Below are 13,927 nucleotides of genomic sequence, written 5' to 3' on the forward strand. Positions count from 1 at the left end.
GAGCCCATATTGCGCTGTTGAACTATAATAGAATACTATTTCTCTGACAAAGGGAAATCTTCAGTTGCATTCTTCCTAGACATAGGTTAATGCTGGAAATCTTGCTCAGCCAAGTATTAGTTGCATATATTTTTAATCTAATTTTTAGTTAGTCCTCTCCTGTTGTTCCCTGGGAGCTGGCATTGAGGTAGCCATTGGATTTGCTGTAACCTTCAACCCTCGCCTGCTTCTTTCTAAACCTGCTTGTTTGCCCCTCACTGGCTGATCTTAGCTGCCTTAATGTAATAGGGGTAGTCGAGTAGGCAATAAATGCTAGAAGCTTTTCCACTGCAAAATGCAATAAAATATAGAATACTTGGCGTCCAGTAGTGGACAACATTCAAGTAGGCTAATTTCTTCTGGTGATATGTTTTTAGCTCTGGGCAAACCTTCAGATTCAGAGCCAGCATGTACCTGAACACCAATTGCTGGTGGTGTAATAATGGGAGAGGGCTGTTGTCTTTGTACTCTGTGGGCTTCTCAAAAAGCATGAATGCATAAAATAGACATTACTGGCTAGATGGACCTGTGACCAGATGCATTATATTCAAGTTCATAGTCTCTGAATGCTACAGTAAAGCATCTGCAGAAAGGTATCAAATACTTATTAGTTCCCATGGTTGCCTTCTAAATTAATGTTACCTGGACTTGTGTAAGGGAGAAAAATATAGTTGCTAGGTTATTTGTGGCAATTGTTAAAAAATTAAGATTAGAGTAGTAGATAAGCAGCAGGAGAACTGTGACAGACCAATTGTTTGAGTACATCGTTCTGTCTCCAGCAGTAATCAAAGAAAATGCTCCTATAGCTCACAATCAGGTGTGGCAGAGTTGTCCAGTGTTTTCACCCAGTATCTGTTAGGCAGAGATATGCTGTACACAGGAGATATATATACAACATTATTTTAAGTTTCCTTTCTCAATTTGCCCAATAAGCTCTACCATTAAAATTGCATTTTTTTTATTGCTGCTGAATGGTTTCATTGAATTTTACTGTGGGGACCTTCAGTTCTGTTTCTTGGATTGAGTGAAAACCAAAAACCATCACTAAATCTTTAGCTAGCTAGTGATTGTGTATTATATCCAATGTTGGTTATGTTTGGAGTTCACTCATTTATATCAGTGGAAAATTGTTGACCATTAATTTCATAAGATTAACTCTGAGTATGACTTAGTTGCTTAGTTGGATATTATCCTGTATACTTGGCCCAGTGGAGCATTCATTACTTTCTAGGTCACTCAAGAAGGAATATGATTATCTTTTCATTTACTCAAGGGTGAAGGTATAGCTTGGCCAATTCTTTTCAATGTTTTTGAATTTCCTTTAGCCTCAGATCTAAACTGCTATATTTAGGAGGAATATAGGTGCTTTTTTGTCTCACTGCTTTGTACTTGGTAGATATCAGTATGAATACTTCACATTTGTGTTGTTTTGAAATTAAATCATTTTGAACAGATGTTGGTTAAGAGATGTGCATGTAAAAAAGTGCTTGTAAAATAATGTTGCTTTCCTAATTGTCTAAAATTTGAGGCTGCTAATCTCATACTGTTTTTCACAATTCGGGATCAGCTTTTTGATACCTAACAGTTTGTTTAAATGTATATAGGTACAGCCAAATGATTTGCTTCTTAATAAACATACATGTTATGTCAGATGTTGATTCATTGTTTTCTTCTGTTTATTCTTTTGATAGGAACTGGAGACATTGTCACTGTCATGATCACAGAATTGAAGGTTAAGGAGATTCTGAATTACTTGGAGAAAAATATGTCTGTCATTATTGCAATAGCAGTTGGAACCCGCTATCCAAACAAAAGCTTTAGCCGTGGTTCTCTTGTCTTTGTATCAATATCGTTCATAGTTTTGATGATAATTTCTTCAGCATGGTTAATATTTTACTTCATCCAGAAGATCAGATATACAAGTGCACGTGATCGGAACCAGGTAACTATCTTTTGATTCTTCATATCAAATGTGTAGGGTTTTTCTGTTGTGTTGATAGATTTTTATTAAATGTCTTTGTAACTGCTTTTAACTACTATACACCATCCTGAGTGCTATGACTACAATGGAAGGGTGGGATATTAATTTTCCCTTGTAATTAAATTGTTAATTGTAAAGTTAATTGTAAAGTTAATACATGCAACATGTGAGCTGTTTCATACTGTGATAAAAATATATTTCGGTATTTTGCCAAAGGTCTTTATCATATGCAATTATTCAGTATTAAAGGGAATATAAATGGGCCTGCACTAAATGTTGACCCATATATATTTTTAAGACAAAAGTAATACTTTCTGGAGTAGGGGAGAAAGGGTATATTTCCTGTAAAACCCTTAAACTTAGGTGAATGTTCAACTTGTTTTGAACTACTTTCCTGATCTGTTACTTTTTGCCTTCTTTTTTTTATGAAGTATTCTGGTGTTACCTAAAAAGGAGGTACCTACAAATAAAAACACAGATTCTTCTCACCAAAAGAAGACAAATACAGCGCTTGGAAAGAGTTCAGATTTATTGCATGCTGCAGTGTGAATAAAGAGACCCAGTTGGATAACTGCCAAAAGAAACTGGGCCCTCAAACGAAGGGTTCACAGAGCTTCTTTAGCGTTTTAGGAAAATATGCAATTATGGCAAAAGCTTAAACTATCCTAACTGGCTATCTTTATGTGTGTTCAAAATATGCTCTTATCTCCATATACAGTAGCTTGGCAACAAGTTGTGGTTGTGCCTGTGAGAACCTGTTTATGCAGACTTGGCACTTAGCAGGCTGTGGTCAGTTGTGTAAGCATAGTGACAGGATTTGAGCATAAGTGCATGCTGTGTTGTGCTGTGCTGACTTGAGGGTCTTGACATCTGCCTTGGGTCATGACATTCACCTGGGTCCCAGGTTATGACACACAGGTATCACTGGGAATGGTCATAAGTGTTATCCCAGGCAGGTGGGATTCAGTTAATGACAATTACGTTACAGTGTTGGGGCTAGCCAAACTAAGTTGCTTGGTTCTAATATCACTGAGGGCAGTCTCCAAGAATTACTTTGCTCTCTCTGTTGGTGAACACAATCACTACCTCTAGTTTTAGTTTGTAAGCTAAGCTAGTTAAGTTTCTTCTGGATTCCAGAAATCTCTTGAGCAACATTCCTCTTCAACCAGGCCTTTGGCTTATCAATTTTCTATAGCCTTTTAAATGTGTCTGTGGAAAGGGGTGTGTCCTTGTTTTGCTGGGTTTTTTAAATAATTAGTAGTTACTTGTTTTTCTACTGTATTTTATTTTGTGAATTGCCCTGATATCTATTGAGGGTGGTATACAAATCAAATCAAATAAGTAAATAAATAAACAAATAAACATACATACATACATACATACATGACATAACTAAACTGCTGCTGTTTGTAACCTTCATTTTCATTCATTTTATTTGTATGCCACTTTCCACAAAAAATCATGCTCAAAGCAGCTTACAAAATAATAATACCAGGAGTACATTTCAAACAAGTACTGCAAAAATAATTTCATAATAACATGAGAAACCAATAGCAAATATAGTAACATACAAAAACCCACTTTTCAAAAATATAACAAGATTACTTAAACAACATGAATCATCCAGTAGCAAAAATAACAAGGGATCTTCACTGTTTCACCTTAGTCCTAGAAACACTACTCCCATAATGTGCTGGTTTTAAAAAATATGGACAATTTTCATATGTCTGAGAGTCTTAAGTAATGGAAGACTAGATCTTCAACATCTTTCTGAAATGCAGTGTGTCATTTGTTAGGAATTAATTCCAGTGTAATATGCTATAAACCATTCGGGAGTTGAAATGCAGTCATTTTCCTCCAGTTGGGAGCATTGTAAATTGCCAAATATTATTAACAAGATTCTTTTCTAATATAAATTGTTGAGTGACTGCTTATTTATGGTGTGTGTGTAGCTATTCAGTATTTCTCATTCATCTTTATGGTTGTAGGTAAACTGCATTGGGGGGAAATATAGGTGTTCCTTTATTTGGGGGTTCTGAAAACAAGGTCTACAGAGCTATGGAAAAGGAAAAAAAATTGGATTGAACGGCAGCTCACTGTTTCTTATTGCAAGGCAGGGCAAAGATTTTTCTCAGCCTGGATTTTGAAATGAGGCCTTTAAGAACTTCATTTTAACGTCTCATTTGTCTCAGTGGAACAAAAGGGTAGTGCCCAAACAGGACCTGAGAAGCCAGACACTGTTTCAAAATATTGGTTTTAAATACATCAGCAGAAGGCCAGAGAATACATTTCAACTTATGAAAGTTACAATCTTAATAATATCCAGAAGAAATTAACAGCACATTATACATATTGGGGAAATAAGGAACAGTATGTGAAAATAATAATTTCATGGAAAAACAAAATGAATATGAATATAAATATGCAATTTTAGTTTAATATTTAATTTTAGTCAGAGGAACATAATTCAGATTAACTTTACAAAGAATCATGATGGCATGCAAAATGAATAATTTTTAACTGTTATGCAACTCTATTGTTTGTTCCTCTAAAACATTCACTAGTCCAAATGACCTAAAAGCTGTGCTGTGTTTTAGCCATATAGGCACTTGTTCTAAATACTAAGAAAAGAGAAGAAATAGCAAATAGCTACCAATCCAAACAGGGTAGTAGTCAACTAAGTTTTACCCAGAGTAGACCCATTGAAATTAATGAACATGACTAAGCCAGGTCCATTTCAGTATGTCTACTCTGAGTAAAATTTCACTGAATACAACCCAGCAGTTTCTGTGGGTTCAGGGAAGAACAGAGAGATGACTGCAGAGTCCTGTTGGCAGGATCCACATGATGGAGAGAAGCTTGGGGGGTGGGGAGGTGAAGCATATCTCAGCTTGGAACAAGCAAAAATATGTATATTCAAAGATGTCCAAATGCTGGAGCTCAGGAAAAACCCAGTTCTGTGTAGTAATTACAAGGAACAATTCTAGTAAGGGAGAAGTAAAAGCTTTCCAAAACAAGTAATTAAGATTAATTGGAGCTGTACAAAAACTATTTGGAAAACTGGTATGAATAAAGAAAAAAATCCCAGTGTAAAATTAACATAAACTGTAAGAATAGAATCTAAAAGGAAAGTTCTCTTCTGCATTCTAGAGAAAAGTTACAGCAGAGAAAGAAAAACTGCTTTTGTGCCTTGTGAGTGGCAGGGGCTGTTGGCGGCAGTGGAGGACAATGAGCGGCGCGATACGGCTGGCTCCAGAAAGATGCTGCTTAAAATGGTGCTCATGGCTCAACAAAGCCCAGCCCCCTTCCTCCTCTAGGCAGGGCGGGGAGAAGCCAGGAGGAGGGAGGGAGGAGGCGCCACTGTGTGGGGAGGGAATGGTGCAGCCCAAATGATCAGAATCCCCACGCCGATCCACGCGGCGATTCCCAGATCATCCGCGGGCTGGATCCAGAAGGCATTTGGGTCGGATCCAGCCCCCGGGCCTTAGTTTGCCGACCCATGCTCTGTACAGTCGTACCTCGGAAGTAGAACAGAATCCGTTCTGGAAGTCTGTTTGACTTCCAAAACGTTTGGAAACCAAGACATTGCTTCAATCGGAAGCTGCATCAGATGTTCGGTTTCCAAAGAACATTTGTGAACCGGAACACTCACTTCCGGGTTTGCAGTGTTCGGGAGCCAAAACATCCTTTTATCAGATAAGCATAGTCACTTTGCCCTGTTGTACTTGAAACACCCAGAAAAGAGGAGGTTGTGAGATACTTTCTGTTCTGCTTCATAACCTGTGTATCTATGTGGCTTCGTTACTTTTGTATTTCAGACTTTTGACAATGTTACAATTCTCTTTTTTACCTATCTTGTATTTGGCAGTTGAAAAGAATAACAGATAGGCAACTGATTGGACAAAGTAGCAATCCTATACATTAGCAATTTCTGGATTTCAAAAATCCACACCTGAACAGTTGCTCTTTAAGTAAAAGTCTTTAGACCTTTTTCCTTCAGAATTTTACAAAGGTCAGGAGAAACTTGATAAAACTTTTATGTGGTTTAAAAGGCTTGTCTTATTAAAATTTTATGAAGAGGTAGCAACAGCTAGAGCACAATTGGAAAAGCTTAGCTATTTTATATAGGGGGGGAACAGCTGCTAAGTGATAGGATAACTGTGCATTTTAAGTCTGTTGCTGACTTCACACAATAGTTTGGAAGTAAACTACTGCTTCTGAAAAAAGGTTAAATATCATGAAGCTTGCTTTGATATGCCAATAATGCATTTTACAACTCACATGTATTCTGGAATCAAAGAAAGCATTTAGCAATAGACTGGGCTTGGTCTGTACTCACAGCCAGTAGTTGGCAAAGTACCGTATTTTTCGCCCTATAGGACGCACCGTCCCATAAGGCGCACCTAGTTTTTTTGGGGGGAAATAAAGGAAAAAATTTATTTCCCCCCCAGGCGCGGGGTCGGGGAAGCCCGAGCTTCCCCCGACCCCAGCCCCCAAACAGGCAGCTCTCTGCAAGCCGTGGGAGCCCAGTGCTGGCTCCCGCTGCTAGCGGAGAGGTCCGCGAAGCCTGGACGCGCTGAGCTCAGCGCGCGCAGGCTTCAGCATGCAGGCACCTCTCCGCCAGCAGCGGGAGCGCTCCCGCTGCTAGCGGAGAGGTCCGCGAAGCCTGGACGCGCTGAGCTCAGCGCGCGCAGGCTTCAGCATGCAGGCGCCTCTCCGCCAGCAGCGGGAGCGCTCCCGCTGCTAGCGGAGAGGTCCGCGAAGCCTGGACGCGCTGAGCTCAGCGCACGCAGGCTTCAGCATGCAGGCGCCTCTCCGCCAGCAGCGGGAGCGCTCCCGCTGCTAGCAGAGAGGTCCGCGAAGCCTGGACGCGCTGAGCTCAGCGCCCGCAGGCTTCAGCATGCAGGCACCTCTCCGCAAGCAGCGGGAGCGCTCCTGCTTTTTGCGGAGAGGTCCGCGAAGCCTGCATTCGCCCCATAGGACGCACCCAGATTTCCCCTTCATTTTTGGAGGGGAAAAAGTGCGTCCTATAGGGCGAAAAATACGGTATATATTCTACATCGCTGCCTTGAGTGAGCAGAGCTATTGAACTTTTTGGTCATTATTGAACCAAATATGTAGTTAAAACAGCCAGCTTTGAAATTTTACCGTGTCTTAGGTTAAGGAAAACGTAATGGAAATTAATAAACAATACCCATTTTTGCCATTTTACCCAATCTTTGCCATTTTGGGATGCCCATTACCCCATTATGAGACTGACTGAAATATTTTAAATCCTTTCAAATGATACCTGTGATGTTTACTACTGGGGCAGGTTCTGCTGCTGTTGATCTTTTGGTTTTACTATTTTAAATTGGGCTTTCAGCTGTTCTGTTTTTTAGTGTACTTCTAATTTTGTTAGCAACTTTGCATTAAAATGAGTTGGAGTGTAAATGGTTCTCTCCACAGTACCATCCATATAATATTGGATTAGTAAGAGACTGTTTGGCTTGTTTGCTGTATTAATTGAAGCATACAAAGGGCAGCCTTACTTAGCTTTTTGTTGCAGGAGACCTGCAATTGGCTTATCAAGGGGCTGGCTGGATTTTAATGTGTTGAAATTATATGGCAATGTTTAGGAGTGGAAGTATGCTGAAAACACTTGATTTTGGGACCTTTTTGCTTTTCTCTTTATAGCCTATGTGACTTTACAGTTGATGAGCTTCCTATTTTTCTCATATTTGATGGACAATTAGAAAAATAAATGATACATACTTGAATAATGTAGGAGACATCCAGAGGCACAAACAAGCAGAAGCAGGCCAAAGTATTTAGCACAATGGATTAATATGTTCTCCATTTCATCATCCTAAGCATCCAGTTGAATGTTGGAATGGCCTCTGATTTGGCCCTTTCCATATGTTACTTTGAAATATGATTCTTTTGATTGCTGATTCCTCCTTCCATTGCGCCCCCTGAAAGGCTGATCTGGAGGGTTTGGGCACCCTTTGGAACAGAATGGGAGATGCTGCAAAGGGCTGAAGGGGAAAGGGGAAATTGGTGCAAGGCCCCCCTCCCCATTCTCATAGGTAGCCTTGTCGTATCTAGAGCCTTTCCATAGATGGAAGCTGCCTTTTTGTTTGCTGAAAGGGCACTTAGGATCTAGTCCCCTATAAAGCAAAGAAATACATCTAGCAAAGATTAACACAAAATTGAATCTCTCTTTACATATTATTGACAAACTTGAGAAATTAAAAAAAATCGGAGATTTCTGGTTTCAGATGTTTCCAGAATAGCTACAAGATGATATCAGGAAACATCTCTGTAACAGCATACTCTTCTAAATAACAACATAATTACAGTAGCTTAAAGAGCAAAAACGCTAACACATTGCTTGATCCTCACTGTATAAACCTAATCCTCCTCCTGTTGGGAGTCCAGGTTACTGAAGCAAGGAAATGTGAGCTTGTTCTATTCAAAGTGACCTGTCTCAGAAATCTATTGAATCACTTGGCAGCAGGCCATTCTCAATTGCCTTGGATAATATTGTTGAAGGTGAATCTGCACTTTAAGCGTAGACGTTCTTGCTTGCAACTAAAAGGGATTCCCATAAAATATGAGCTTGATGTTTATGGCCCAAAGAGACTTTAGTTTTGAAAGTGCCATGAACTGTGCACCTGGTACTCTTCAGAGTATAGTGAACAAGCTGTAATCACCATTTTAGTATATAACCAAAGGAGATTTAAGAGGAAGAAGCACAATTTTTCCAACACCTAATAACTCTCTCTGTGTTTTATTCAGCGTCGACTTGGAGATGCAGCAAAAAAAGCTGTTGGTAAATTGACAACAAGAACAGTGAAGAAAGGGGATAAGGTATAGTCACACAAATGAAATGTTAGTCACATTTTTTCTGGAGAAAAGTATTAACGCTTATCTGTGCAAGTCTGTTTCCCCCCTCGATTTATCCCAATCCTTTTGGTTTGTGGAGTCCTCCACAAAATAAGTTGTTGAGCTTTTTTGGGGGGGAGGGGAGGCCAAAGTTGTTGAGGGGGACAGAGAGTTCTTTCACTTCCAGTGATCGATAGGGATCCAGCGATCGACCGTGAACATCTGGGTATTTACCTGTCAATCACAGTCAACTGGTTGGACATCCCTGATGTACATAATGTTTTTTTGTTTGTACCCGGCCCATCTGACTGGGTTGCCCCAGCCACTCTGGGCGGCTTCCAGCATATATAAAAACATAGTAAAACATTAAACCCTATACAGGTAAAAGTGTTGACCCTTAGGGAGCTGAACACCAACACCTTACCCGTATGGCGGTTTTTCGTTTTCATTGGTATATATGTAGAAAAGGGAAGAGTATAATACCATGAGGAAAAATGAGAAAGGGTGGGAGGGTCCCCTCTAGTCTTCTAGAATAGTGGTTCCCAATTAGCTATGTACTGCAGAACCCCTGTTTCTCAAACCCCAAACCATGGACCTCCGACTTTTGAAAATGTTGATATCTCTGTTTTAGTTTTTGTTATGTGAATGGTACCACCATACCTCCAACATGTCCCAGCACAAAACCAGGTCATGTGTCTTACTACAGGATTTCTGTGACTGTCTGCTCTAGAGATTGGTTGAATAGTCACTTTGTTCATTTTAGGAAACGGATCCAGACTTCGATCATTGTGCTGTTTGCATTGAAAGTTACAAGCAGAATGATGTTGTCCGCATTCTTCCATGCAAGTAAGCCAGTAATTCCTCTTTCCTATTTGAGAGTGCTTTACCCTTGAAAATATATGTCTTAGCTTCATTATCCTTTTTGTCACTCTTGGGTTCCCTCAACACATTAGAACTTGTGTATTAATTTTAGGCACTTTTCTGTGCACACAATTACCTCGAGTAGTGTGGGAGAACTAGGCAAAAAGGCCTGGGTGGTGAAAGATACTTAGTATAGTCTGAAAAGAAAGTGGTTTGTGAATTAGGAGAATAGATGTGGTGGCAGTCAAATAAGATAATCATGGTACCCATGAAGAATTATTGGTGACTCCCAAGGCGCTCAAACTGATCTCTGAATGAAGATGGCACCTGTGTGTGGCCTTCATATTGCAGATTACTTTCTGTAGCTGGAAAGGCCCATCCCCTTCTACTCTAATTGGTTGTGAAGGCACCCCTCCTCTTTGAAGGAAATCTTGAAAGTGCCATGGAGGATGTTGGAACTAGTTTGTGCAGTGGCCTGGAAAGGGAGAGGTAGGGTGGTGGCCACCACTTATTTTATTGCCCAGAAAGGCATTTTATTTTCGGAAGCAGGAGACAAAAGCAATGGGAATGTATGTGGTATCTACGTGAGAAGGAAAGGGGCTTTCTTTTTCACTACAGAACACATAAGAAATGCTGGAATCTGTAAAGACTTAGACTAAAATGTATTTAGTGTATTTGAATATTAATACATGATAAAATTAACAATGGCAAGACATGTTACATAATTACAATGAGCTTGGATCTCAAATTATTACAAATCTGACATCCGTTCACTTCCCTTATTAAGTCCATTTGGTATTACTGTATTTAGTTTATAAAACTACCTGACTTCTTCCCTTCATAATTATTTAAGTATTATTTTTCTGATCCATATACATTCTCAGTATACCAAAACTTACAAGGATTTGACATCATGCTGTTGTTCTATAAAATTTTTTTAACAAATGCACCTGAAGTTTTTTATTCTTCCTTCTGCCCTGTGTCTTCCTGTCTTTATCTGAATCTTTTGAGTGGTCATCTTAATATATAGCAAAGGACACAGGCATTGAACTGCATAAATAACCCAGTTCAGTTCCCATGTTCCTTGTTATATGCACACACACTAAAATGGAAGAGGAACTAAATAACGCTTTGGTATGTGTGTGGCTGTTACTTAAAACCCCTGAAATTGGTATGTTCTGTACAAAAATGTAACACAAGCAGAAGTTATAAGTGAAATATGCAATCCATACATTCTCAGAAGATCTAAATGTAGCTTTACTATTAAGGAGTTAGTTGTACATTAAACCCAACTCAAGGATGATTGCCAATTTATTCAAATTCCCAAAATAAATTGTTCAAAATTCCTAATATTTTTTCTTATTATGACCTCCCCAGTATGTCTGGTGTTATTAATAGTTTTGCAGCTAGCATTTGTTGTGCTGCTCTGTTTTCAGACATGTTTTCCACAAAACCTGTGTGGATCCATGGCTCAGTGAACACTGCACTTGTCCTATGTGTAAACTGAACATTTTGAAGGCTCTGGGAATTGTGGTGAGTCAAGTCTTATTTAAACAGTAAGGAATGTAGAGCTTTCCTTTCCAAAATGGTCTTAAATCAGTAAAGTCAGGTACGAGAGGACCAGAATTCCAGGGTGTTAGCCATTCTTCCTTTCTTGCATGAAATTGCAGTGTTCCAATTCTAAATATTGGAAGCATCCTTGGTAGTGGGTGTAAAAGGACTGTGGCAGAGGGTCAGAGTGATTGGTGTCAGCATTGTGCAAGCACTGGGTGTTTGCCTTCCCATTAGTATATTGTGTTTGGACCTACCTACACACCCTCTCAAGTATATTTACCTCTCACTATTACTTTTGTACAATTTATCATCAGAACATCTTATGATGGGATTACTGAATCGTTTGATTTGGATGTGTGGCTGACAGTCCCTGTTCCCACTGGTTGCTGCTCAGCAGTAACTGCTTCTTCCTGTGAATCACATTTCATCACTGGTCACTATTGGATGCTTGTGCATCCCTCAGATAGCCTTCTGCAGACATTTTAAAATATCTCTTTTATGATTTTGCCAGAAGCTTACAAAATGGAAATATATTAACTTGCCAACATTGTGTTTTCAGACAAATGTGCCATGTGCTGACAATATGGCCTTTGACATGGAAAGGCTCACCAGAGGCCAACTAGGCAACAGGAGATCAGTTCTTGGTGACCTTACCAGTGACACCTCACTCACTCTTGAGCCCCTGCGTACTTCTGGAATATCACAGTTTCCACAGGATGGGGAGCTGACTCCCAGAACAGGAGAGATCAATATTGCTGTAACTAGTAAGTGAAGTTTGGTTTTAATTTGAACATTGTACGTTTCATGTTGCTTTCAGATTTATCCTCCATTACTATAACATGCATGAAAGTTTTCTATTAGTTTTAAGTGACCGTGAAAAAGACTCATATTGAACATCAAGAGGATGAACTTGGAAATAGCTTTGGCAAAATCTTTTTCAAAATCAATTACCAAGTAAGAAAATAGATTATACAAGTCAATTATTTAAATGGCTAACAGTTAAAATGGGTAAGTATTTTAACATTTTTCCCCGTCAGTGAATTATGTTTGCAAATCATAATGGCTGGATCTAGAAATTTAGTAGATTGCTCCAATTATATTTGCCATCTTTTTATAATTATTTTTGGGCTTGATGCAGTCTTCAAACAGTTTATAGTTTGAGTGCCATCAGAAAATCACATATGCCAATTGTTTATGAAAATCATGTATGCCAATTCAACAATCTACCTGTGAACACAACCTTGCATTAAATGAACTCTGGAACAGTGATCTGTGTTGAGCTAGCTGTTTGGGGTATGATTCAGGCAAAAAAGAACACATAGTACCAGGTCCTAAAAGCCAAAGAACCCTTACTGGATATATAAATAAGAGTTTTGCTTCTGATTCTGTTGCACAGTCTAAGCCCCAGACAAACGGTGTAGTCCTTACTTTGTTCAATTCAGCTGCAACTCTTCAAGGGTAGAACTTTCATATTTCCTGGTGCTAAGCATTGTTTGGTCTGCCTCATGATCAGTAGCAACACATGGCTTTTCTTTCTTGCTGTCTAGCAGGCCTGTGCAGAGCTTGTCTGAGGCCTGGGGTGGAATAAAAAAGCAGTTGGTCCCTGCCTGGGGCCTCTGGCCAGCTTAGTCCTCTGAGGCCTAGGGCAAGTGTATCTGGTTGCCTCTGCCCCGCCCCACCCTGCCCTACCCCGCCCTGCATGGGTCTGCTGCCTAACAAACCAGGTAAAACTATTTTATGGGGGAAATGCAGTGTGCACTCCGACAAATAAGGATGAAAGTTTCTTTTAGTCCTCTATTTGCAAACTTGATGGTTATGTGAAGTTTTACTAAGTAAATGTCTTTCATACACTATAAATGAATTGGTGGAACCTGGAGATATGTGGGAACACCTGAGCAGAAGCACTTGCATATTATTTGACCAGTAACTAAGAGAAATGTTTGGGCCAATGTGATATATACTACCACTCTGTAGTTTGGGAGACTGCCAATTTTGACAAAAGAGCTGGGTTTGCCCTTAACATTCCCCATACATCCCACACATTTATTTAAAAACTTCAGGCATGGAATTAGTGCTAGCAGGTTTTGCTTTGTTATATTCCCTCAGAAGTTGGGTTTGAGGTGTTATCATATTGCTATGTGTGAAGAATTTCATTTGTCAGTAAAATATCCCTCATGAAAATTGAGACTTACCATTGAATACTTTCTACAGTCCTGGTTCTATAATCTTAAAGTGGGATATATATCTTATAGTGACTTTGACCATCTTGAGAATGTGCAGTGGTAATGCACCCACCCTGTTGTTGTTGGTTTTGATTATTGCTTGCAGGCCCAGAACATGTCTAAGAATGGATTGACAACTCTTTTTCATTGACCGGAAAGACTTATTTAATATTCATAACCACATAACTATGCATTTAACATAGGTTAAATCTCAGTGTACAAATACTGCTGGTTGCGAGAAATACACATGTACTGCTATATATACAACTTCAAAAACAAGCATATTAACTTGGCTTGAGTCCTGTTGCTTTTCCAGTCATTTAAAATGGAGATCATGATAAAGGAGAAGAAATTCATGCAACATTTCGAGCACTGTCATCTGAAAACTTTTCTGATTTATTTT

General features: G+C 39.3%; 1 protein-coding gene across 3 annotated transcripts in view; it reads left to right on the forward strand.

The window, feature by feature from the left end:
- Positions 1–13,927, forward strand: part of RNF130 (ring finger protein 130) — a 42,483-nt gene that overhangs the window by 11,738 nt on the left and 16,818 nt on the right. For all 3 annotated transcript variants that reach the window (XR_014506036.1, XM_083418227.1, XM_083418226.1), the window contains exons 3-7: positions 1,731–1,981; positions 8,801–8,872; positions 9,651–9,733; positions 11,185–11,281; positions 11,862–12,066. Coding sequence is in view for 2 of the 3 variants with exons in the window: in XM_083418227.1 (XP_083274353.1) it covers positions 1,731–1,981; positions 8,801–8,872; positions 9,651–9,733; positions 11,185–11,281; positions 11,862–12,066 (708 nt within the window). In the remaining variant the exon portion in view is untranslated. The remainder of the gene's footprint in view (positions 1–1,730; positions 1,982–8,800; positions 8,873–9,650; positions 9,734–11,184; positions 11,282–11,861; positions 12,067–13,927) is intronic.

Source organism: Podarcis tiliguerta (assembly GCF_965153285.1).
Source record: "Podarcis tiliguerta genome assembly, chromosome: 2".
In the NCBI taxonomy this organism is placed as follows: Eukaryota; Metazoa; Chordata; class Lepidosauria; order Squamata; family Lacertidae; genus Podarcis; species Podarcis tiliguerta.